The 27,294-nt window shown below is 40.6% G+C and overlaps 1 protein-coding gene across 2 annotated transcripts in view; it reads right to left on the bottom strand.

Moving 5' to 3' along the window:
- Positions 1-27,294, bottom strand: part of CEP55 (centrosomal protein 55) — a 32,444-nt gene that overhangs the window by 4,774 nt on the left and 376 nt on the right. For both annotated transcript variants that reach the window (XM_002820990.5, XM_002820991.6), the window contains exons 2-8: positions 24,034-24,228; positions 20,878-21,153; positions 17,204-17,272; positions 8,731-8,881; positions 7,038-7,351; positions 5,353-5,424; positions 4,495-4,620 (exon numbers count right to left, since the gene is read on the bottom strand). In XM_002820990.5, the coding sequence (XP_002821036.3) occupies positions 4,495-4,620; positions 5,353-5,424; positions 7,038-7,351; positions 8,731-8,881; positions 17,204-17,272; positions 20,878-21,153; positions 24,034-24,216 (1,191 nt within the window). In that variant the 5' untranslated portion in view covers positions 24,217-24,228. The remainder of the gene's footprint in view (positions 1-4,494; positions 4,621-5,352; positions 5,425-7,037; positions 7,352-8,730; positions 8,882-17,203; positions 17,273-20,877; positions 21,154-24,033; positions 24,229-27,294) is intronic.

Below are 27,294 nucleotides of genomic sequence, written 5' to 3'. Positions count from 1 at the left end.
GTAGAGGTGTTTATAGTATTCCCTGATGGTAGTTTGTATTTCTGTGGGATCGGTGTGATATCCCCTTTATCGTTTTTTATTGTGTCTATTTGATTCTTCTTTCTTTTCTTCTTTATTAGTCTTGCTAGTGGTCTATCAATTTTGTTGAACTTTTCAAAAAACCAGCTCCTGGATTCATTGATTTTTTGAAAGGTTTTTTGTGTCTCTATCTCCTTCAGTTCTGCTCTGATCTTAGTTATTTCTTGCCTTCTGCTAGCTTTTGAATGTGTTTGCTCTTGTTTCTGTAGTTCTTTTAATTGCGACATTAGGTTGTCAATTTTAGATCTTTCCTGCTTTCTCTTGTGGGCATTTAGTGCTATAAATTTCCCTCTACACACTGCTTTAAATGTGTCCCAGAGATTCTGGTATGTTGTATCTTTGTTCTCATTGGTTTCAAAGAACATCTTTATTTCTGCCTTCATTTCGTTATGTACCCAGTAGTCATTCAGGAGCAGGTTGTTCAGTTTCCATGTAGTTGAGCAGTTTTGAGTGAGTTTCTTAATCCTGAGTTCTAGTTTGATTGCACTGTGGTCTGAGAGACAGTTTGTTATCATTTCTGTTTTTTTACATTTGCTGAGGAGTGTTTTACTTCCAACTATGTGGTCAATTTTGGAATAAGTGCAGTGTGGTGCTGAGAAGAATGTATATTCTGTTGATTTGGGGTGGAGAGTTCTGTAGATGTCTATTAGGTCCGCTTGATGCAGAGCTGAGTTCAATTCCTGGATATCCTTGTTAACTTTCTGTCTCATGGATCTGTCTAATGTTGACAGTGGGGTGTTAAAGTCTCCCATTATTATCGTGTGGGAGTCTAAGTCTCTTTGTAGGTCTCTAAGGACTTGCTTTATGAATCTGGGTGCTCCTGTATTGGGTGCATATATATTTAGGATAGTTAGCTCTTGTTGTTGAATTGATCCCTTTACCATTATGTAATGTCCTTTGTCTATTTTGATCTTTGTTGGTTTAAAGTCTGTTTTATCAGAGATTAGGATTGCAACCCCTGCCTTTTTTTGTTTTCTATTTGCTTGGTAGATCTTCCTCAATCCCTTTGTTTTGAGCCTATGTGTGTCACTGCATGTGAGATGGGTTTCCTGAATACAGCACACTGATGGGTCTTGACTCTTTATCCAATTTGCCAGTCTATGTCTTTTAATTGGAGCATTTAGCCCATTTACATTGAAGGTTAATATTGTTATGTGTGAATTGATCCTGTCATTATGATGTTAGCTAGTTATTTTGCTCTTTACTTGATGCAGTTTTTTCCTAGCCTCGATGGTCTTTACAATTTGGCATGTTTTTGCAGTGGCTGGTATTGGTTGTTCCTTTCCATGTTTAGTGCTTCCTTCAGGAGCTCCTGTAGGGCAGGCCTGGTGGTGACAAAATCTCTCAGCATTTGCTTGTCTGTAAAGGATTTTATTTTTCCTTCACTTATGAAGCTTAGTTTGGCTGGATATGAAATTCTGGGTTGAAAATTCTTTTCTTTAAGAATGTTGAATATTGACCCCCACTCTCTTCTGGCTTGTAGAGTTTCTGCAGACAGATCAGCTGTTAGTCTGATGGGCTTCCCTTTGCAGGTAACCTGACCTTTCTCTCTGGCTGCCCTTAACATTTTTTCCTTCATTTCAACTTTGGTGAATCTGACAATTATGTGTCTTGGAGCTGCTCTTCTCGAGGAGTATCTTTGTGGCATTCTCTGTATTTCCTGAATTTGAATGTTGGCCTGCCTTGCTAGACTGGGGAAGTTCTCCTGGATAATATCCTGCAGAGTATTTTCCAATTTGGTTGCATTCTCCCCGTCACTTTCAGGTACACCAATCAGACGTAGATTTGGTCTTTTCACATAGTCCCGTATTTCTTGGAGGCTTTGTTCCTTTCTTTTTATTCTTTTTTCTCGAAACTTCTCTTCTCACTTCATTTTATTCATTTGATCTTCCATCATTGATACCCATTCTTCCACTTGATCGAATCGGCTACTGAGGCTTGTGCATTCGTCACATAGTTCTCGTGCTGTGATTTTCAGCTCCATCAGGTCCTTTAAGGACTTCTCTGCATTGGTTATTCTAGTTAGCCATTCATCTAATCTTTTTTCAAGGTTTTCAACTTCTTTGCCACAGGTTCGAACTTCCTCCTTTAGCTCGGAGAAGTTTGATCATCTGAAGCCTTCTCTCAACTCTTCATTCTCCATCCAGCTTTGTTCTGTTGCTGGTGAGGAGCTGCGTTCCTTTGGAGGAGGAGAGGCTCTCTGATTTTTAGAATTTTCAGTTTTTCTGCTGTTTTTTCCCCATCTTTGTGGTTTTATCTACCTTTGGTCTTTGATGATGGTGACGTACAGATGGGGTTTTGGTGCGGATGTCCTTTCTGTTTGTTTTCCTTCTAACAGTCAGGACCCTTAGCTGCAGGTCTGTTAGAGTTTGCCAGAGGTCCACTCCAGACCCTGTTTGCCTGGGTATCAGCAGTGGAGGCTGCAGAACAGCGAATATTGGTGAACAGCAAATGTTGCTGCCTGATCGTTCCTCTGGAAGTTTTGTCTCAGAGGGGTACCCAGCCGTGTGAGGTGACAGTCTGCCCCTACTGGGGGGTGCCTCCCAGTTAGGCTACTCAGGAGTCAGGGACCCACTTGTGGAGGCAGTCTGTCTGTTCTCAGATCTCAAGCTGTGTGCTGGGAGAACCACTACTGTCTTCCAATCTGTCAGACAGGGACATTTAAGTCTGCAGAGGTTTCTGCTGCCTTTTGTTTGGCTATGCCCTGCCCCCAGAGTTGGAGTCTACAGAGGCAAGCAGGCCTCCTTGAGCTGCGGTGGGCTCCACCCAGTTCGAGCTTCCCAGCCGCTTTGTTTTCTTACTCAAGCCTCAGCAATGGCAGGCGCCCCTCCTCCAGCCTCACTGCCACCTTGCAGTTTGATCTCATACTGCTGTGCTAGCAATGAGCAAGGCTCGGTGGGCGTAGGACCCTCCAAGCCAGGCATGGGATATAATCTGCTGGTGTGCCGTTTGCTAAGACCGTCGGAATAGCGCAGTATTAGGGTGGAAATGACCTGATTTTCCAGGTGTCATCTGTCACCCCTTTCCTTGGCTAGAAAAGGGAATTCCCTGACCCCTTGCACTTCCTGGGTGAGGCGATGCCTCACCCTGCTTCGGTTCACGCTCGGTGCGCTGCACCCACTGTCCGACAATCCCCAGTGAGATGAACCCGGTACCTCAGTTGGAAATGCAGAAATCATCCGTCTTCTGCGTCACTCACGCTGGGAGCTGTAGACTGGAGCTGTTCCTATTCGGCCATCTTGGAACCGCCCCCACAAAATTACAAATTCTTTTGCATACCCTCTGCTCCCTATGCTTTGAATGGTCAATAACAAAAATGAGTTATAAATTTTCATTTCAAATATTATAAATGGGTAAAATCAATGCTATACTTAAGAACAGAGCCAAAAATATATTTTCTTTCTTTTATTCATACAGAAGTTACAAATGATTTTTAGTTTTATCATTGCTTTTTTTCCTCCTTTGAAAACTGAGGAATCATATTTGTAATATTTCACTGTCTCCAAGTATTCTATAGTACTAGAATAAAATTTAAAATATGTACTAGTGGGACAGACATATATTCAAATGCAGACCCCCAACAAGTTTGGTCCAAAAGCTTATTAGTAAGGTGAGAATAAGTAAGTGAAAAACCATTTAATCATAGAAACAATATTATTTAAAAGGTTCATGTTTTAAAAGATTAAGTTTTCAGAGTGACTCACACAAACCTCATAATATATCTAAAAAGCATATTAACAGTAATAGTCCATTATCCCTAAAAACAGCATGTTTTTCTTTTTTCTTTTTTTTTTTTTTCAGACAGAGTCTCGCTCTGCTGCCCAGGCTGGAGTGCAGTGGCACAGTCTCAGCCCACTGCAACCTCTGCGTCCCGGGTTCAAGTGATTCTCCTACCTCAGCCTCCCAAGTAGCTGAGGTTACAGGCGCCCGCCACCACGCCTGGCTAATTTTCTGTATTTTTAGTAGAGACGAGGTTTCACCATGTTAGTCAGGCTGGTCTCCAACTCCTGACCTCATGATCCGCCTGCCTTGGCCTCCCAAAGCACTGGGATTAAAGGTATGAGCCATCGTGCCCAGCCTTTCTTTCTTTTTTAATAGATAAACACAATTTCAGTTCAGGATTCTGTGGCTACCCTCTATTCTACCCTTTTGACCCCAGCTCAGGCACTATTTAGTGCCTCCAGCATCACAGCAGCTGGGGTATTGGGGGAATGATTCCAGATGTGATCATGTCCCTCTTTCTGGTCCTCTGAATTGATGCTCAGAGGGCAGTTGCTTCAAATGCGGCAGGGGCTCTACCTACTGATTTGAGATACATCTAGCTGTGCGTTAAGCTGTATCCTCCTAAGTTTGGAACTGATTCGGTATATAAATGGAAGACGAAGACAAATTTTAGTTTAATCATTCCAGACTCACCAAGGATTCCAACTGTGTTATTTGATTTCTTGCTTTTCGGAGCTCCTTAAGAATTATATGCAATTGATGCTGCATATGTTGACGGTCGAGTTTTTCATTTTCAAAGTCTAAAGTACATGCCTGCATCTGGAAAAGGCCCAGGACAAGACCATTACAGCTGATACAGACTGTCTAGTTCTCTTGACTGGATGCTCACATTTTTTTATTAGCACAAGAAGAAAATATTTATTGTACCATCGTAGCAAGAATTCACCTAAGCACCATTAAATGTTGATAAATGAGGCAGCTTATGGCTGAGGATTTGGTTTATCCAAGGAGCAAAGCCAATGCTGAGGTATAGGTGAATGAAGAGCAGCTTAAGAAGTTGTTGATTAGAATTACTCCTCCCTATCCACCTTTTTTAAGGGGGAAGAAGGAGAAGGGAAAGAGGTAACTATTCCCTGGTTTGGACTATACTAAAAATCTCTGCTTTACACCATTTATAATACATTCTGGACTAAATGGTGTCTCTCCAAGTTCTGCTTGAAGTTATAAGGTAGCCCTAATTAGGAGATATTGTTAGGCTAGGAACTACAGCCACTGGGGAAGAGCAAAATTTGCCAAGGCCAACATCTACCTGTCAAGAAAATTGCTATCACACCTCAAGAATCTGTTTAGCCTAAGGTCAGCAACAGGAATAAGTGGCTAGCAGAGTCTCTTGAAATATCTTTTTTATTGAAGAAAAAAGACTTTTATTGAAGTCTTTTAAAGACACTTTTCACAACTTTCAAATGGTTCTCCATAGAACAGCATAAACATGAGGAAAAACTGCATTTTCTAACAGGCATAATTGAATTTAGAAGCAACCCCAATGAGTACCTGTTGTTCCAACAGAGCTACCCTTGTTTGTTCTTCTTGCTGCTTTAGCAGAGATGTGTAAAGAAACTGGACCTGTAGGACATAAAGAGAACCAATGCTGTCACATCCAACCTTTTCCAGCTTGACCTGGGATGCATGAAAAGCTCACATCACAAGTCTCACATCTCTAACCAGGACAACACCTGCTAGTCAGGGGTGAATCATTCCAGCTGGCCATCTGATGGCTATCTATGCCAGCAGCTAAGCAGTATACCACCACCCTTGCCAAGAGTTCCCTGAGGCATACAGACTGAATGCTGATAAACAGCACTGAACTCTGCAGCAGCCATGCCCCCTTTCCTGGAGGTTCTGACATTTCTGAGTAGGATAACATGGGTGGCAGTGCTGGGCCCTTAGCCAGAGCTGAAGCAAAATTTAATCAGCGCACTTAATCTCTCCCTAGTATCACTGCTCATGCCTGTAGACAGAAGAAGTGTGAGTGGTAAAGACTAAGATGGCAGGCTGGGCACAGTGGCTTGCACCTGTAATCCCAGCACTTTGGGAGGCCAAGGCAGGTGGATCACATGAGGTCAGGAGTTTGAGACCAGCCTGGCCAACATGGCGAAACCCCATCTCTACTAAAAATATAAAAATTGGCCAGCCGTGGTGGTGGGCACCTGTAATCCCAGCTACTCAGGAGGCTGAGGCACAAGAATCACTTGAAGACAGGAGGTGGAGGTTACAGTGAGCTGAGATTACGCCATTGCACTCCAGCCTGGGCGACAGAGCAAGACCCTGTCTCAGAAAAAAAAGACTAAGATGGCAAATGTTATAGATGGACTTGTTACTGTCCCATCACCAGCACCCTCAACTTTTGTAGGACCATTAAAAATTATTATTAAAATAGCAATAACTAGCATTTACCTTGCTTAGTTTACAAAGCACTTTTACCTTCTCTCAACTGACCCTCACCAAAGCCCTACATGGCAAGCAGAGGTTATTATTAATTTGACAAGGGAATAACCAGTGAGTAGTCAGAGAAGTTAGGTGATTTGCCTAAGGCCATATATCCTGGACTAGAGACTAGGCATGGATTCCAAATAATGTTCCTTCCATGATGCCAGGCTGCAAAGCAAAATCTAAATTAAAGAGTTCCATCGAAGTACTGTTCAATTCCAATAATCCTAACGTAGTAACTCCAACATTATTACGATACCATAGCATAAGGCTATGAGCATAACAAGAACATGGAAGATACCATGTGAATTCACTTGAGCACATATCATCACCATTAAGATGCCAGTCTAGGAATCAGCCTCGATTCCTCTCATTACTTCAGTTCTTCTTTTGGCTTCTCACATATACTGACCTCCTCCTCACTCAGAGCCTTTGTGTGTACAATTTCCTCCGTTGAGAGGAAAAGTCACCCACCTCACTGGGTCCTCCTCCTCATCAGGTCTTTATCCAAATGCCATCTCCTCAGAGAGGCCTCCACTGGTCCCCAATTTCCCCTTGTCATGTTACCCTGTTGCATTTTCTTTGGTTTCCTTATTTATTGTTTATGGTCTGTTTATGTTCTGGAATATAACTCCCATGAGGGGCAGGAACTTGTTTTGTCCCTAGCCGGTTCTCTAGTGGTCAAATAGTCCCTGACACTTAGAAAGTGTTCGGTGAACACTCTGAATTATGGATCTGGTTAAGTTTACCTGAGATAAGAGCTCTTCGGATCTCTTCTTCTCTTCTTCAAGTTTTCCCCTAGCAATATCATTCTCTTCCCTGAGTCTTTGTATCTTCTCCGTTTTATGCCTATCATCTTCCAGATGTTGCATATCTGCCTTTCTTTGTGAATACAACAGCTGATTTAAATTGTGAACTTCTTTTTGGGTTTCTTCATATTTTCTTCGAAATTCACTCAGTTCAAAACTCAGCTGAGTTATGGTTTGTCGTTCAACCTCAAGATCTTTTTTTGCACTTGCCAAGAGATCGTTGTAACATTTCTGCTCCTCTTCTTGAAGATAACCTATGACAAACAACATTATGGCACAACTCACTTTATAAAATAAATAATATTCCTGAAAAGCGAAACATCAAACATCTAAATGAATCACACTATTTCCTTAGTTTACAACATGAAAAGTCAAGAGATAGGGACTATGGTTGATATTTGATGAAATAAAAAACAAGTTCAGGTATATTATTTGAAGTTATAAAACTCACAAATAGAAAAACTAAAAACAGTAACATCTATTCTGTTGGGAGGGAAAGTCTAAAGAAGTTCAGTCAACAAATAGGAACACAAGCTCATTATTTATATGTGGAGATAACTATCAAAATTAAAAATAGAAATATTAAGAGCACTTGCCCTGATGGGAGGAAGAAATGGGGATTGGGATGGGAAAGACAGGGCAAGGTCCTTCTTAACTATTACATTATTCTAACAAGTGCTTATATTGCTTTGATAAAACAGACACACAGAGAAAGAGAGAAAGAGAGAGGGAGAGAACTGTATTACCAAAGAAAAGAAATTAGACTTAGCCCATAACTAAAATCCTGCTTTTACATAAACACATATTTTATAGAAGCAACTTTGTGCCATTAGGGCTGACAGCTTTGAAGTGCCTCCAGAGACATTTATAGTTTCTTTTTCACATTAGCTTTGTTTTAAGTATTCAAATATGATTCTCCAATCTTATGAGTCTTGTTCCCCTTTCTTTAGACTTCTCTATAAAATTCAAGGCTTTGGTCCCCTCCAAACTGTCAGTCTTTTAAGGAGAGCTTTGCACGGAGTTTCTCATTTTTCTTTTCTTAGCTTGTCATCTAGAATTGCTAAACCTATTTCTTCATCTGTAAAATGAGAATACTGACCTTTCCTGCCCCGCCTCTTAGGGTTGCCCTGAAACTCCACTGAGATCTATGTAAGGGAAACTGCAAAGCGCTTGGCAAAAAGAGAGCATCGTGAATGAGAAATTTCATCTCAATTCTATACCTGAAGTTCAAATGATTTAAGGATCATCTAAAAAAGGCATTCTTTCTCCTGGAGTTGATATGAATAAGTCCTGAAGGGAAGCAAAGTGAAAAAATTGTGACAAGGCCAACTCTGGGGGAAGTAAAAGCTGGAGAAGGACTTTGAAGAAGGGGAAGGACATTCATGGGTAGAGAGAACTGAATGTGATTTCAGAACTGCCAAAGATCACCCGTTAGCCTGTGTCGGTACTTTCTTTTGATCTGAAAACGTTAGGAAATAAAACTTGCAAAAATGGTATTTCTTACTTCAGGGCTATAAGACTTGCTCTTATTTTACTTTCTAACACATATCTATAAAAATCTAAATTTGGTGAATCATTCCTTTTGGAAAATGTCAGGCCTATCCCAAGAGAACATTTTTATACCAGTCAGTACCTTCTGATTCAGGCTTTTTTGTCTGCTGTGGGAGTGAATTAGCAGCTGTTTCCGTTTTCTTTTCCAACTCAAAGATCTTTGCTAAAAGTCCTTTTACATAGACTTCCCGCTGTTGATCATACACGAGCCACTGCTGATTTTTCTCCAGAGCCTTAATGGAAAGATGAAAGAAAATCAACAGTAAAATAAAAAAAAACAAAATCTTAAAATGGGCAAGAGAGTCCAAGTGATGTTGTCTTTTCCAACAAAAACTCTATGGCTCATAGACTAATTCTGGGCAACCATCCTATGTTACATGCCTTCAGAATACATAACAACATGACACCATCATAGTTTATGTGGGATTAAGTTCATTTGTTTGCTTTTTTCAGTACACAACTTGCTTTGTGTGTGCATACATGTCATTCTCTGTAAACTAAAACACCTTTTGTGACAGACACGGAGATGAACTGCTCAGAATCCCCCTTCAAGAGCCCTGCCCAGTTGGCTGAGTGCGGTGGATCTCACCGGTAATCCCAGCACTTTGAGGCCGAGGCGGGTGGATCACCTGAGGTCAGGAGTTCAAGACCAGCCTGGCCAACATGGTGAAACCCTGTCTCTAATAAAAATACAAAAATTAGCCACGCATGGTGGTGTGCGCCTGTAATCCTAACTACTCGGGAGGCTGAGGCAGCAGAATCACTTGAACCCAGGAGGTGGAGGTTGCAGTGAGCTGAGATCACGCCACTGCACTCCAGCCTGGAAACTCCAGTGAAACTGTGTCTCTCAAAAAAAAAAAAACAAAAAAAAAGAGGATCTCTTTCCAATTGCATGGTGAGTAGTTAGCTGATTAGCTGACAGCCTCCATCTGTTAATTCCTTCAAGTCCCTGTCAGCTTTTGAGCTGAGCTGGGTTGGCCCCAGCCAACAACTGAACAAGTGCCTAACTATTTCTGCCCAACGAGGACTCTGCTTTTCAGCACTCTCTGCTCTGGAGCCCCCCATGGGGTGACAGAGACCTTGTTAGGTTTTCATCATGGTCTGATGGTCTCCCTGGCATAACTACTTCCTTTTTCCTTGCACAGATCTTGCTCCCCAATAAACCGTCTGCACTCCTAACATCATCTCAGTGTCTTCTTTAGAGGATCAAACTTAACAGCTACCTTCTCTCTGTACCACCAACTTTCATCCTTTATATGATCTTTTATAACCCAATTAAAAACTCCAAGCTGCCGTCACTCACCTGTTTGTATAGGGGTTTCATACTTACAGTGAGTTGAATAATGTCCCCCAAAATTCACGTCCACTTGAAACCTCAGAATATGACCTTATTCAGAAATGGGGTCTGTGGGCTGGGCACAGTGGCTCACACCTGTAATCCCAGCACTTTGGGAGGCCGAGGTGGGCGGATCGCTTGAGGCCAGGAGTTCAAGACCAGCCTGGCCAACATGGCAAAACCCTGTCTCTATTTTTTAGCCAGACATGGTGGCATGCACCTGTAGTCCCGGCTACTTGGGAGGCTGAGGTAGCAGATCACTTGAATGCAGGAGGCAGAGGTTGCAGTGAGCCGAGATTGCGCCACTGCACTCCAGCCTAGACAATAGAGTGAGACCCTGTCTCAAAAAAAAAAAAGAAAAAAAAGGGGGAGTCTTTGCAGATGCAATTAGTTAAAATGAGGTCATACTGGAGTAGGGTGAGCCCTAAATCCAATGACTAGTATCCTTATAAAAAGGAGCTGACACACAGATATACATAGAGAATGAGGCCATGTGAAGACAGAAGCTTTGTATGGCAGGGATTGTAACCAGTTCATTTTATACCAGAGGACTTGCTATAAATCCAGAGCTCATAGTAATCTGAACTTCAAAGAACCTATAACAGTATCAGCAAAGCTCATTTTTTCAAGAGTGGAATACAGATTTCTGATTACTATTTGGAGAACAACACAGTAGCTCTTAAAATGATCTATTATGCATAGATAAAATTATTCTATTTAATTTCAATCTGACAATATAATATAGTGTTTCCTTCTATAGCAGCCACTCTTTCCAGACCTCTAGTTCCACAATGAAGAGGACATAAGGAGCTTGAAGGTTCTGGGTGTATATCAGGGCAACTGCTTTCCGGTAAGAATCTCCATCCTTTAAAGACATTGAGTCCCATATCCAGAAAGATCTACATATATGGAAACTCTTATTAAGTCTACAGAGTTTCTCTAAGCTTTGTTAGGCTCTTTCTACTAGCACCCTACAAACTCTTGGGCAAAGCTCCTGGGTATGGCACTTAAAGGATTTTCAGTGTCTGTTTGCTATAGAATTAGCAAATGAATTAGGAAGACAGAAACAGTCTCTAAAATCAAAGACTTAGCCCAGGAGCCTCAGCCACTTTACCAGACACTTTTCTGTCTGCATCCATTAAGGAACAGTAGTCCTCTTTATATGGCTTAAGAATCCATTTGTCAAGTGGAGATATTGTATATCCATTTTGTATTACATATCGTCAATAATGTAAAGCTCTGTGGATGGCTGTTTTCACTGCAGTAATTTTATTTTTGATTTAAAGAGTCTGTCTTATTATTGAAACTTCGTGGTAGATATATGATTGTTCAATGTACTTTCTTTCAACTTTTGTGTATGTTTGACATTTTTCATAATAAAAGTTGGGAAAAATAATCAGTGAACTTAGTACAGTAGAGAAGATTGCTAGGATTCCTGGCCTATCTTAAAACAGGCTGCAGTAGTCACTCTCTTATTCAGCTCCACTGCCATCCCCAGTGAGGTTCTTACTCAGAACCTATGCATCTTTCAAAAGAAAGGACTCATGAGAAACCCAGGATCAGATTTAAATTTAGTTGATAAGAGAGGAAGCACTGTATGACTCACAATGCACATGTATATCCAAATACATATAAATTATAGTGTGTTAGATACTAAAGATACCTAATTTTATACTAAATTTTACATTTGTCCACATTTAAGAAGTATTTTAATACAAATAATTTAAGTCAAAATTAAATGGTCATGAAATTTTTTTTTTTTTTTTTGAGACGGAATTTCACTCTTGTTGCCCAGGCTGGAGTGCAATGGTGCCATCTTGGCTCACTGCAACCTCCACATCCCGGGTTCAAGCGATTCTCTTGCCTCAGCCTCCCGAGTAGCTGGGATTACAGGCATGCGCCACCACACTCGGCTAATTTTGTATTTTTAGTAGAGATGGAGTATCACCGTGTTGGTCTCAACTACTGACCTCAGGTGATCTGCCCGCCTTGGCCTCCCAAAGTGCTGGGATTACAGGCATGAGCCACTGAGCCCGGACAATTTTTTTTTTTTTTTTTTTTTTTGAGACGGAGTCTCGCTCTGTGGCCCAGGCTGGAATACAGTGGCACGATCTCAGCTCACTGCAAACTCTGCCTCCTGGGTTGCAGCAATTCTCCTGCCTCAGCCTCCTGAGTAGCTGGGATTACAGGCGTGTACCACCACGCCCAGCTTTTTCGTATTTTTATTAGAGACGGGGTATCACCATGTTGGCCCAGCTGGTCTCGAATTCCTGATCTCAGGTGATCTGCCCTTCTTGGCCTCCCAAAATGCTGGAATTACAGACGTGAGCTACTGTGCCAGGCCAATTTTATTTTGTTTATTTCATTTTTCTTTTCTTTTAAAGGAACCGGCTGGGCACAGTGGCTCACGCCTGTAATCCCAGCACTTTGGGAGGCTGAGGCGGGCATATCACAAGGTCAGGAGTTCGAGACCAGCCTGGCCAATATAGTGAAACCCCGTCTCTACTAAAAATACAAAAAATTAGCCAGGTATGGTGGCGGGCGCCAGTGGTCCCAGCTACTCGGGAGGCTGAGGCAAGAGAATCACTTGAGCCCAGGAGGCGGAGGTTGCAGTGAGTTGAGATGGTGCCACTGCACTCCAGCCTGGGCAACGGAGCGAGACTCCGTCTCAAAAAATAAATTAATTAATTAAAAAAAAAGGAACCATACATCACTTAAGTATGAGAAACAAAAATACATGTTAGTTGAAGATTCAAGGGGTAGTATTCTAAAAGGCCACATGATGGCGATGTTCCCTCAGTAAACATTTCCTTATGCCACCTCTTCTCACTGTGTGCATCGGCTTTCTATCAGTATCAATACATGGATTTGATAGCTATCATAAATATTGATAGTATTAGTTTTGACTTTTTAGAGTCAAACATCATTGCATTAGATATGCCTTCCAGCTTTGTGTCATCTATACGTTTGTTAGGCATGCATTTAACAATTTCCTCCGAGTTACCAATAAAAATGTAGAACAAAAGTAGGCAAAATAAAATGTCCTGTGGAGGCCGGGCGCGGTGGCTCACGCCTGTAATCCCAGCACTTTGGGAGGCTGAGGCAGGCAGATCACGAGGTCAGGAGTTCAAGACCAGCCTGGCCAACATGGTGAAACCCCGTCTCTACTAAAAATAAAAAAAATTAGCCAGGCGCAATGGCAGGTGCCTGTAATCCCAGCTACTCTGGAGGCTGAGGCAGGAGAATCGCTGGAACCAGGGAGGCAGAGATTGCAGTGAGCTGAGATCGTGCCACTGCACTGCAGCCTCGGCAACAGAGTGAGACTCTGTCTCAAAAAAAAAAAAAAAAAAGTCCTGTGGAATGCTATAAAGGTCTTCCCCCAGGTTTGACAAGAATACACTAAATATTCTGTAGACAAAAATTCCAACCAATGTAGATTAAAATGTTAGCCTGTACTGGAGGAATAAAAAATGTGGGTCAATTGACAAAACTGCAGTAGGAATGGTAGATTATAAAAGTATTGTATCCATGTTAAATTTATTAAAGTTGCTATCTGTGCTATAGTTGTGGGCAAGAGTATCCTCGTTCTTAAGAAATACACATTGAAGTCTACGGCCATACCATCCTGAACGTGCCTGATCTTGGCTGATCTCGGAAGCTAAGCAGGGTTGAGCCTGGTTAGTACTTGGATGGGAGAACAAATACACATTGAAGTATATGGGTTTAAACAGCTGTGGATATGTACAATTCATTCTCAAATGGTTCAGAAAAAAATACTACGTGTATATGTGTGTGGGTGAGGGTTGAAAGAGGAAAAAGAGAGTGCAAAATGGGGTAACATGTTAACAATGGTTGAATTTCAGTAAGGGGGATATGGGAGTTATATGTTATTATATGTTATCATACTCATTCTTGTAACTTTTCTGTTAATTTGAATGTCTGCAGACAAAATAATTTTAAAACAATTATTATTTATCTTCCCTAAGTTCTATGTTTAAAATTCAGATATTTGAATTTAAGAGCAAGAAATGCCTATTAAAACTGTCTTTTGGCTATTTGGTTTGTTTAGTTTATACTAACATAATTCTTAAATAAATACTGAAAGTACTGACATTTGACAATGCTTACGACATTAACTCTATGTAATTATTTCAACTGTCGGCCAGAGCAAAATGGTAACTGAATAATGATACGACTGGGCCTAAAGAAGCTGTACATAGGTTTTTAGGGCTTATTTAAATATAACAAATACTATTTGTGAAAATACATGGGTAAGCTTCTACAGGAAGTTTCTGCGAACTTTGAGAGGGTGATGGAACTAGAACTGCTGAGCTCTCAAAAGCCAAATAATGTGCCAGTGTCGGTGCTGCAAGAAGTGAGATGTCTCTTTCCATGTTCCCTATGTCCTCCAACTACAATTTTCCCCCTGGTCTCAAAGATTTGCTGAAATTCCAAAGGGAAAACCAGAGCTAAACCACTTCTTGCTCCTCAAATATAAGTTAATAGTGCTGGCTGGGCGTAATGACTCACACCTGTAATCCCAGCACTTTGGGAGGCTGAGGCAGGTGGGTCATCTGAGGTCAGGAGTTGGAGACCAGCCTGGCCAACATGGCGAAACCCTGTCTCTACTGAAAATACAAAAATTAGCTGGGCATGGTGGCATGCACCTGTAATCCCTGTTACTCAGGAGGCTGAGGCATGAGAATCACTTGAACCCAAGAGGCGGAGGTTGCAATGAGCCAAGATTGTGCCACTGCCCTCCAACCTGGGTGACAGAGTGAGATTCCATCTCAAAATAATAATAATAATAATGTTAATGATTCTCAAAGAGTGGTCCAAGGACCAGCAGCAGCAGCAGCTAGGAGTTTACTGGAAATGCAAAAAACTCAGGCACTACCCCAGACCTAGCATATTACAGTCTGTGAATCTTGCTCAGTCTAGACCACCATTTGTAGAAGAGTTGGGTTAAATTTTACCCAATTTGTATAGATGCCTTTCTAAGACAGAGGAGACAAGCACAATGTGACCCTTAAATAAGCTGAGAAGATAGAACAAAAAGCTTGGGCTTACATATGTAGTATTTCAAAGTTAATTTCATAAAAAAGAATCATCATTATCTAAAAATACCCTCAGGTGATATCTGAAGTAGTTAGCACTGAGATGCCTAAAAAGCACATGTAAGCTTAAGATAATGGCATCTATTTTCAGGTACTTTTCTAGAAGAGACACCAGTAAAATTCAAGAAACTTCCCAAGATTCCATCCAGTCATTTTTCAAATGTTCTAGACACCGAGGATATAGCAGTGTACAAAACATGCAAAAATCCTTTCTTCGTATGACTTCTATTCTGATGGAAAGGTCAAACATTAGACAAGAGAAGTTAAATAGATTGTAAATTTAGCAGTGGTATGTGATGAGGAGGGATAAGCAGGAGAAAGGAATAGGAATTGTCTGGGAGCTATAATTTTAGATAAAGTGGTCAGGGAGCCCCCATTCAGTCCTCCCCCTGACCCCAAGAAAGTGGCATTTAAATAAAAACCTGCATGAGGTAAGGAGGAAATCATAAAGATATCTGGGGAAGAGTGTCCCAGGCAGAGGGAACAGAAAGAGAAAAGGTGGTTTGTTCAAGGAGTAGCTGGAAAGCCATGGTGGTGGAGTAAATAAAGAGGAATGCAAGAGCTGTGTAAGATATTTCTAAATATGTGTATCTAATGCATAGGTATGGATATACATAGAATAACAAACTTCGGTGTAATAAGACACAGAATTTTTCCTTTTCATTCCAGTTACCTCTAGGTAAATTACGTACTCTGATAAGCATACTTGGCACCTGGCTAGGTGCCAATCCAGGAGATTTAAATTCTTCTTTTGAAGATCAAAAAGACTTCAAAGGATACTTGATAGATGAAGTAAAACAGAAATCTTAAGAACATGCTTATATCAGGATAGACATGCCAGTAATATTTTTGGAACCAAAATACCAACATACTGACCTAATACTTAAGTCAGAAACTTTATACTTCATATCTCTAAAACTTGAAAAAAATATACTGTAAGTAGCAGTCCTGTGTCCTCAATTTATTCCATTCCCAATAAAACCCACCAATCCATTTATGATATCAGTTTGCAATAATACAGCTTTACTGTATAACTAAAATAACCTCATACCAAATTCTAGAGAAAAGAAGTACTAAGTGTACAAAGAACATTTCCTTTTCAACCTATGAAAGCAAACCTTAGTTTCAAGAGAAGTATTCAAAGAGAGCATCTTGCATGGATAAACCAAAAGAGAAGATACTACAAATTAAATTACATTATAATAATAAAATGGAGGCCAGGCACAGTGGCGCACGCCCGTAATCCCAGCACTCTGGGAGGCCAAGGCGGGCGGATCACCTGAGGTCAGGAGTTCAAGACCAGCCTGGCCAACATGGTGAATCCCCATCTCTACTAAAAATAAAAATTAGCTGGGCGTGGTGGTGGGTGCCTGTAATCCCAGGTACTTGGGAGGCTGAGGCAGAAGAGTCACTTGAACCTGGGAGGTAAAGGCTGCAGTGAGCTGAGAGCTCACCAGTCCATTCCAGCTTGGGCAACAGAACAAGACTCCATCTCAAAAAAAGAAAAATACCGAAAAAACAAGAAACAATAAAATGATTGGGCAAATTAGGGATATTAGATTTAGATGGAAAAGAGATGTTATTGAGGTATTTGGTGGCAGTGATAATTTCTAGGGCTGTCTACCCTACAGAGACCATGATGCTGGGCACGGTGGCTCACAGCTGTACTCCCAGCACTTTGGGAGGCCGAGGTGGGCAGATCACTTGAGGTCAGGAGTTTGAGACCAGCCTGGCCAACATGGTGAAACCCCGTCTCTACTAAAAATACAAAAACTTAGCGAAGTGTGGTCGCTCGTGACTGTAATCTCAGCTACTCAGGAGGCTGAGGTTGGAGAACTGCTTGAACCCAGAAGACAGAGGTTGCAGTGAACCGAGATCATGCCACTGCACTCCAGCCTGGGCAACAGACCGAAACTTTGCCTCAGGAAAAAAAAAGAGACTACGCTTAGAAGAAATGATTCTTGAATATATAGAAAGAGACTTAAATGAAGCTCTCAAACCATTCAGTTTTCTTCACAGCACTAATGTTGCCAATTTCTATAAAACTTAAGAATAAATGAATTGGCCCTCTTTACCCGTAACTTAAAAGGAAATGAACTTACATCTTTCAGCTGTATTTCCATTTCATGAATATTATTTATTGATGAGTTGAAGCAGTTTGGAGCCACAGTCTGTAAATAATCCAACATTAGTTAACATCAGACATTCCACAACAGAAGTTGCCTCATTATATTCAGTTCCATAATAATACAGTATACCTCACAGGGGCATCCCGAAATCCAGATCTAGGCTGGGCACGGTGGCTCACGCCTATAATCCCAGCACTCTGGGAGGTTGAGGAGGGCAGATCACTTGAGGTCAGGAGTTTGAGACCAGCCTGGCCAACATGGTGAAAACCCGTCTCTACTAAAAATACAAAAAGAAAAATTAGCTGAGCCTGGTGGCCTGTGCCTATAATCCCAGCTACTCAGGAGGCTGAGGCAGTAGAATCACTTGAACCCGGGAGGCAGAGGTTGCAGTGAGCCAAGATTGCACCACTTCACTCCAGCCTGGGCAATAGAGACTCTGTCTCAAAAAAACCCAAAAATCCAGATCTAGTAGATGGTGGTAAACCATCAAGCCAGGTGAGAGTTACCAGAGATAACCATTGTGAAAATTAAGATCCCCTGAAGTTTCCCAAACAGACTGGAAACCCTGAGATTTTCTATCTAATCTGACTTCGGCAGTTCTCTAGACCCCAGGATTGCCAGAATAGCCCTCAGTGCCTATGAATAGCCCAGTGATTTTTACCAAAAAGACAAACACAAAACAACTAGGCTATTTAAATGACATCTAGAAGACATTAAATTGTCAAACAAAAGGTAAAATTTTTTTCTACAATCATGTTTTGTATTACTAATAGTATTAATTAGGCCGGGCGCAGTGGCTCGCGCCTGTAATCGCAGCACTTTGGGATGCCAAGGCGGGCAGATCACAAGGTCAGGAGTTTGAGACCAGCCTGGCCAATATGGTGAAACCCCATCTCTACTAAAAATACAAAAATTAGCCAGGCATGGTGACGCGCACCTGTAGTCCCAGCTACTCGGGAGGCTGAGGCAGAACCCGGGAAGAGGAGATTGCAGTAAGCCAAGATCAGGCTTATGCCTGTAATCCCAGCACTTTGGCAGGCCGAGGCAGGCAGATCACCTGAGGTCAGGAGTTCAAGACCAGCCTGGCCAACATGGTGAAACACCATCTCTACTAATAATACAAAAATTACTCCAGCCTGGGCGACAGAGCAAGACTCCATCTCAAAAAAAAAAAAAAAAGTATTAATTATTAATTAGTATTAGTTCATATAGATTATATGGAAATCAAAAATTATTTCTCTCCTCTTTTCATTTTCTCAGAGGAATAAAAGAGAAGTAGCTGGCTAGGTAGCCAGGCTGGCCAACAAACATACAAAAAGCTGTATTTCAGTCTTTTAATAGCTATAAGAGACTTGTGAATACTGGCAAAGAAGCTCAAAAAAATTATTTTTCTCCAAAGATGCTCTATTCATTCACTTTAATATGTAGCCCTTTCTCTCTCTCAATTCAGTCCTCGAGGCAGAAACTATGACAAAGATAGTTCTCTAAACCCCTTTCCTTTTAACCCTGGGCACACTGTAGACTATGATGCCAGCCTTCCCTGTGGTTAGTGGAGCCATGTTCCAGTGGAATGTGAGCAGAGGTGAGATATGTCAATACCAGGCCTGGCCCCAGACCCCTCCTAGGCAGTTCTCCACAGGCTCCATCTCACAGCTACATACAGAGGACTTGGTGGGGGACCCCACCCTAAAGGAAGGTGGAGCCACTAGAAGGAAGGAACCTGGAGTCAAATGACTCTGTGGAGCAAAGCTTCCTCTACTCCAATCTGGACTAGACTAGCATGAGAGAAAAATAAACATTTGTTGCATAAGACACTGACATTTGGAGGTTGTTATAGAAGTCAGACATGCTAGTTAATACAGAAATCAATATGAGTAGCCCACAAAATTATTATAAGAATACATCTTTAAAAATTATAATTTCAGGCCAGATATGGTGGCTTACACCTGTAATCCCAGCACTTTGGGAGGCCGAGGCAGGCGGATCACCTGAGGTCAGGAGTTCAAGACCAGCCTGGCCAACATGTTGAAACCCCATCTCTATTAATAACACAAAAATCAGCAGGGCATGGTGGCAGTTGCCTGTAATCCCAAATACTTGGGAGGCTGAGGCAGGAGAATTGCTTGAACCCAGGTGGAGGTTGCAGTGAGCTGAGATTGTGCCATTGTACTCCAGCCTGGGTGGCAAAATGAGACTCTGTCTCAAAAAATAAAAAATAAATAAAAATTTTAAAAATTATAATTTCTACCAAGTTTGTATTTCACATTCCAAAAGTAGAGAAACTAACTCTTGAACTTCAAAGAAAAATTTTAGTGAGCTACTTTGAATCTGACTGTAATGTTTTATGAGTTTCAGCTCTGTGGAAATTCTCTACAAAAACTTCACCTTTTTGAACTCATCTGCAGAAACACTCGAACGCCCATCTATGAAAATACACATAAATGTATAGGTCTGATCACTATCTCCCCTAAATGGGAAATAAAGTACAGAGAAAGATCCTTAACAGCATTGAGATATATTTGAAAGCTACAGATTTTCTTCTATAGATGATTTTCTTTTTTTTTTTTTTTTGAGACAGAGGCTCACTCTGTCACCCAGGCCGGAGTGCAGTGGCACAATCTCGGCTCACTGCAACCTCCACCTCTCAGATTCAAGCGATTCTAGTGCCTCAGCCTCCCGAGTAGTTGGGATTACAGATGCATGCCGTCACACTCGGCTAATTTTTATATTTTTAGTAGAGATGGGGTTTCACTGTGTTGGCCAGGCTGGTCTCAAACTTCTGACCCCAGGTGATCCGCCCGCCTTGGCCTCCCAAAGTGCTGGGATTATAGGCATGAGCCACCATGCCCAGCCTATAGATGATATTAATGTTAGTATTATTCGAATGTCCAAATCTCCAAAAGAATCAAAGGTCTGATCAATAAGTAACCATTTACTGAACACCTACTATATACTAGGCATTATGCGAGGCAATTTACATACATGATTACATTTAATTATCAGTATTCCTATCCTGATTTTACTGATGTGGAAACTCAGGTTTAGCTTATATGTTTAAAAAAAAAAAAAAAAAGAAACTAAGATGTAGGACAGGGGTCTGGAGAAGTCTAGTATTGTCTCTAAGGCTATAAAGGTTAACAAATTTATCCAGAGCTGGCAAGTACAAAACCAAGATCTGAACTCACATGTCTACTTCTGTATCCTTGTTCTTTCTATGACACTAGTGCCTCTCAAACAAAAGGGGGAGAAAATGCAAGTGCAGTTAGGAAAAGTATACTTGATATTATAATTGTATGTTTCAAAAATGAAAAATAACCAAAAAAATGAAGCCTACTATTTTCATGATACAAACTATAGAAATAAGAGCTCAAAAAATTCTTGGTAATTGTAAATACACAGTAGATTTTGTCTTCTGAATATTCCTCCAGGCAAATCAATGGTACAAGGAGTGGAGGGTACCATATTAACTATTTTTGCTTATAGAGAAGGGACTGGGCTATTTAAAAAAGTGAAGTGACCTCTTAGTATACTATACTAATCATTGTCTCATCATTTGGGAAGCACGTCTTAACAAACTCATTCTTCCTAAGAATTACAAACTGTATCAGAAAGAAAAAAAAATCTGGGTTTAAAGAAATGATTAGCACCTGTGATAAACGGAGTGTATTGGTTTTGCTTTCAAGTTCAGCAATTCGTGAGGTTGCAGCAGACAACTGTTGTTTCAATACATCTTTCTCTTCAGATAAGGCTTTCAACACCTGCTCCCTCCTTTCACCTTCTTTGATTGTCTCTTCCAGCTGTTCAAGCAATGTGGTAGTACTATATCTGGCCTTCAGTTGGTCTCTGAGTCGCTGTATCTCTTTGTCCTTTTCTGTGAGTTGATAAGCATTCTTCTCCTTCTCAGCCTCGAGGACTCGAATTTTCTAGATATAAACTAAGAAGACTCTTAGAACAAAGCCAGGTCAAACATCTAGCTAAACAATATATACTTCAACAAGGATTTATGAAGCATTTATTATCTATCAAGTCAGCATTATGCTAAATACCAGGGCCAAAAAAGATGAGGAAGCCAAAGTTTTATGTTCAGATAGCTCACAGAGAAGTAAGCCAATGTATTAATGCAACGTTGTAAGTGCTGTAGTTAAGACAGATTAAAAAACGGGCACAGACACGAAGAAAGGAGAAACCACCTCTATCAAGGGTGGTGAGAAAAAGCTAAAGAAGGGCTAGCTCTCCCATGAGTATTTGGTAATCATTCTTCCATAATACTGGATCTTGTAAAAACTAAAAGCTAAAAGTGGGTCACACAAGATATGCCTGCTCCTTAATGAACTTGAATCAGTGGAACTTAAAAGTTACAGAATATTTCAGCAGGAGAGGGATGCATTCATTAACCTGCTTACTTTCAATAAATGATTCAGTATTGAATCTAGAAGGTGATCTCTAAAGGAATGCTTAACATCTTCAAAGATTCACAAGATATACATAAGTAATGTTTTTTAAACTGCTGCTGGCATAAAGGAAAAAGTCAAATAAAAAGATAATAGAAATAATTATTAAAATTATAGGCTAACAGGGTCAAAATAGCATGAAGTTAAAACTTGCATTTAGGAAGAAAAAAGCAGCAGTTGTTCAAATATAAAATGGGGAAAATTTAAGTTTAGGAGGACAGTTATTCATTTGAAAATAATGAGGGGATTTTAGTTGGCCACAAGCTTAACTCAAATCAGTAGTATGAGACAGATAATAGAGCCATACAATTTTAGGCTTTAATGGAGTACAGTATCCAGCTAAGTAGATGTAACACTACTATTTCAATCTGTGTTTGCCAGAACATATTTAGGATATGGTGTTCAATTCTAAGTGCATAATTCAGGAGGCATATGAATAAACTAAAAGCTGTTCAAGATGATAAGCCAGAAAAGCTGAAGAATATGAGCTTGGTCTGCAGAAAAGTTAAGAGGAAGCAAAATTTCCTTACATATCTAATAAATTGTCAGTTTGCATAGGAAAAATAAGACTTGTTCTGTGTAACCTTAATAGGCACAATTAGAACAAATGGGTAGAAGTTATAGGAAGTTTAATTTCAATTGATTATAAAGGAACAAAGTACCCAGTGCTTCTCAAAAAGTGGAATGAAATGGAAAGCTATCTCTCAGGGAAGCAATAAGATTCCTTTACCAGATTGCAAAATAACCTTCATATCTGTGGATTGGTGGATGACTGTTCTCTCAGTGCCTGAAAAAGCATTTACCTCAATGTATGTTGTTACAAAAAATAAATCAGTTTCATTATGTGCCTGTTTAGAGAATTTAAATAAATCAAATGGTATACTGTTTAACCATTTATTTAATTTTTTTTTTTTTTTTTTTTGAGACAGAGTCTTGCTCTGTCACCCAGGCTGGAGTGCAGTGGTGCAATCTCAGCTCATTGCAACTTGTCTCCTGGGTTCATGCGATTCTCCTGCCTCAGCTTCCCAAGTAGTTGGGATTACAGGTGCACACCAACACATCCGGCTAATTTTTGTTTCGCCATATTGGCCAGGCTGGTCTTGAACTCCTGACCTCAGGTGATCTGCCTGTCTCAGCCTCTCAAAGTGCTGGGATTACAGGCATGAGCCACCGTGCCCGGCCTTAACCATTTATTTTCTAAATACAAATAATAATAAAAGCACTTTTGCAAAATAATTAAATCCAAATTTGTGATTATATTTATGATTACATTTTTAAGACCCTCTAGTTCTAATAAGTTCCTAACTTCCTTACTATCTATGCCATAACAAATTATAAATTAGGGAATCTGAAATATAGTTGAACAGAGTGTAAATGCCAACACATCTAATAACTTTTCCTTCAAAAGCCTGAAAACCAGAATTACTTGGATAGCAGCCAATATGCATGATAAAATATGTTTTAAATAAGGAAATCTGAACACTATTTAATACTCTGAAATGGACAGATTTGATTTTTTACATTTAGTAAATTAACAGGAAAACCAGATTATATAACTATTGGGTAAATATTTTCTCCTCTCCCACAGTAAAAAAGAGATATAAGCCCAGCACAGTATCCTTAAAGTACATCAACAAGTAATATAGTACTCCAAAAAAGCATGGAATGGCCAGGCATAGTGGTTCACGCCTGGAATTCCAGCACTTTGGGAGGCCCAGGCAGGAGGATCACCTGAGGCCCAGAGTTTGAGGCTGCAGTGAGTTATGATCAAGCCACTGTACTCCAGCCTGGGCAATAGAGTTGAGACCCAGTCTCAAAAAAAAAAATATGGAAAATCGAATGCTTCTAAGTTACGCTATCAATTTAAAAATAGCGAAAATAGTTAACCAGAATGTTTCACAATCTTAAATACAGCATAACAAAAGTTATCAAGAATATTCATGTAGTTAAGCTAAATTACCAAGAAGCTATAGGAAGAATGATGAATTAGGTTATTACTTTGTTTTAAATAACTGAAAAACAGAGCATACTAAAGGTGAAACAGACCATGTTAAAGGTGCAAAACTATTAATCACAATGTCTTTATTTCCAAAACAAACTTAGTACCTGGTAGCCTCAAAACACATACTCAATTACATTTAAAAGGTGAGAAGTTAGTAATGACTAAAGTACATCTAAGACTTGGCAAAGTCAAAGTAGGAATTTAAGATTCTTAACCCAACGTCAGCTTTCCAAAATTAATCAACTGGACAAGACAGGGAACACGGCAAGAGTAAGAAGGTAGCATCAGGAAATCTTCATGCATCGCTTTCTTGGAGAGCTTACAATTTAAAGGATCAGAAGATCATTTACCTCCAAAAGTCTGTGTCTCTCTTTATCAGTCAGCTTTCCTTTCCCACTTGTGATTTCATCCACCGATGTCTTTAAGTGTGCAATTTCTCCCTTTAATTTTTCTAATGTAGTTTCAGATTTGGAGTTACTAGGCTTCGATCCCCACTTACTTTTAATTAAATCTTTGGTACTTCTGGAAGACATCTTTGAAATGGTCTGTAAAAATAAAAATCAACTGTATAATTCTGAGTTTAAAAATTTAAATCTCAGGTTTGAAACAGGTCTAATAACCTATCTGCTCTAAATAGAAATGATATATCCAAACCAGTGGGGTATGGAGAAAGATGGATGGAGGCTTCTGGGGTACTGTAACTTTTTTTTTTTAATCTCAGTGGTAGATAAATGGGAGTATTCACTTTCTAAAATATGTCAACTTGGGCTGGGTATGGTGGCTCACACCTGTAGCCCCAGCACTTTGGGAGGCCAAGATGGGTGGATCACGAGGTCAAGAGTTCGAGACCAGTCAGGCCAACATGATGAAACTCCATCTCTACTAAAACTACAAAATTTAGCCAGGGGTGGTGGCAGGTGCCTGTAATCCCAGATGCTCAGGAGGCTGAGGCAGGAGAATCGCTTGAGCCCGGGAGGTGGAGGTTGCTGTGAGCCGAGATTGCACCATTGCACTCCAGCCTGGGTGACACAGCAAGACTCCGTCTCAAAAAAAAAAAAAAAAAAAAAAGTCAACTTGTACATTTATGTTTTTTGTAGTGTTCTATATGTGTAATTATATGTGTAATTCTTTAGTGGAAAAGTTTTGTTTAAAAAACAATGAAGGGGTCTCCAACCATTAAATAAAGCCTGAAAGAAGTAGATCACAATCAAGGACATATCTTGGCCCAAAATAAAAAGCTGTTGGTAAATAATGTAATTCTGAGTATATAGGCACTGAAATGTCATTACTTAACATAGGTCCTCTGTTTTAGAAGATAGCCTAGTTCAGATCTATCTTAATAATCATTTGAGAGAGCACAGTGGGAAAAAGTGAAGAGAACCTAAATAAGACATTTACAGGAAAAGAGGTATAACATTCAGGGGAGTCAGGCATGAAAGGAATTAAGAATAAGGGGCCAAATTAAGTAAGGAGAAACTCAGTATCTGCTAACAGTACTAGATGACAGTTTAGAAACAAGTATATAGCAGACAAAAATCTAGTGAAGCATACGATGCATATAAATAGTATATAAAAGTAACGCTAATTAAGGAGGTTAAAAACATTTTTCCACTTCATGTATCCCAAGATAAAATAATGGCAGTGTGATTAAAGGATATAAAGGAGTATGAGCCCATTAGTGCATTCAAAAATTACTATAGAGCCTACTATTTACCAGGTATCCTAATACATGCTGGGTGTAAACTGGTTTAAAAAAAAAAAAAAGACATGTTCTCTGATGTCATGGGGCTTTCAGTGTAGTAAAGGCAGGCAATAACAAGGAAACAAACAAGGATTCATGAATTCTCAAACTGTAATAAATATTACACAGGAGAAGTACAGGGATAAATGATATCAGTAAAAACAGGAGAGACCTCCTTAGAATGGTAGTGAAATGACTTTTAAGATTGTTCTGTGTGAAATCAGAACGTCTAAACATATTAGAACTGTGGAGATGGAGTAGAAGAAATCATCTATCAAAAGGTTAGTCCTGGATTTTTGCCATTATAAGGTGAAAGATTGTGGTAGCTCATCCATCAGTTGAAGAAATGCAAGGTTATGGCGTCTCTCAGTCACCTGCTGCCACAGGAAGTTCTTTCCTATGTGTTTCTGTTGATAACACGCTGTTGACTTGATATCGTGGGTCGTAGGAGAGAAAACTACTACCAAATCATTGAGACACAAAATGATGGAAATATAGATCTGCAGAACGTGAAAGAACCCCCAAACATCTGCTTCCTAACCTTTGGACAGAAACTCTGGCAGTGAATGAATGACTACCGTTTCTAGCCTCTGGCCCAGACGGTTTGCATCTCCCCCACCAGCTAGTCCCACCAACCTCCTTTCCCTGTATTTTCTTTTTTTCTGTTTCTTTTTTTTTGGCGGGGGCAGGGGGTTAGGGGCGACAGAGTCTTGCTCTGTCGCCCAGGCTGGAGTGCAGTGGCACGATCTCGGATCACTGCAACCTCCGCCTCCCGGGTTCAAGGGATTCTCCTGCCTCAGCCTCCTGAGTAGCTGGGACTACAGGTGCGCGCCACCACGCCTGGGTAATTTTTGTATCTATTAGTAGAGATGAGGTTTCACCGTATTGGTCAGGCTAGTCTCGAACTCCTGACCTCAAGTGATCTGCCCGCCTCGGCCTCCCAAAGTGCTGGGATTACAGGCGTGAACCACCGCGCCGGGCCACCTTTCCCTGTATTTCCTATTCCAGTCATCCACAGGATTCCCACAGTTCAAACCTTCCTCAGCACGCCTTCCCTCTGTGAACTCTAACAAATGATATAGCTGCCCCATCCCCACCCCTACACAATCTGGTACCCAATTACACTCCCTGCTAACCTTTTATTTTTTCAGTTGTTCAACTATTGTTTCAAGGACTGCACTTTGATTTTTTTTTTTTTTTTGGTTACCCACAGAGCCTAACAGCAAGCCCTCAGAAATGATTGGTTGATTGGGGCCGGGCGCGGTGGCTCACGCCTGTAATCCCAGCACTCTGGGAGGCCGAGGCAGGTGGATCATCTGAGGTCAGGAGTTCGAGACCAGCCTGCCCAACATGGCGAAACCCTGTCTCTACTAAAAATACAAAAATTAACCGGGCGTGGTGGCGCACGCCTGTAGTCCCAGCTAATCAGGAGGCTGAGGAAGGAGAATCGCTTGAACCCAGGAGGCAGAGGTTGCAGTGAGCCAAGATCGTGCCACTGCACTCCAGCCTGGGTGACAGAGCGAGACTCCATCTCAAAAAAAAAAAAAAAAGAAAAAGAAAAAAGAAAAAAAGAAAAGAAATGATTGGTTGATTAGCTGAAGTGACCTAAGTCATGCTGGACAGGAGGTGACCAAACAAGCGCTTCCATCCAGTAAACAGTACAAGGCATCAATTACAAGCCGCATCTTCTACAAGGCGACGCCAATCTTTAAAAATTCCCACATAAAATCTCACTTGAGGAGACAGACAGGAAAAGAGAAACTGCAAAAAAAGGCACAAGCTTTCTCACTTCTAAAATAAAGATGTTTGAGGAACACACAACGAAAGTGCTTGCCAATCGGAAAAAGCCGTCCTAACGAAAGACCTTGGG

Source organism: Pongo abelii, chromosome 8, assembly GCF_028885655.2.
Source record: "Pongo abelii isolate AG06213 chromosome 8, NHGRI_mPonAbe1-v2.0_pri, whole genome shotgun sequence".
Taxonomy (NCBI): Eukaryota; Metazoa; Chordata; class Mammalia; order Primates; family Hominidae; genus Pongo; species Pongo abelii.
The sequence above is the reverse complement of the archived record's forward strand: the minus strand, read 5'-3'. Positions and strand labels throughout refer to the sequence as shown.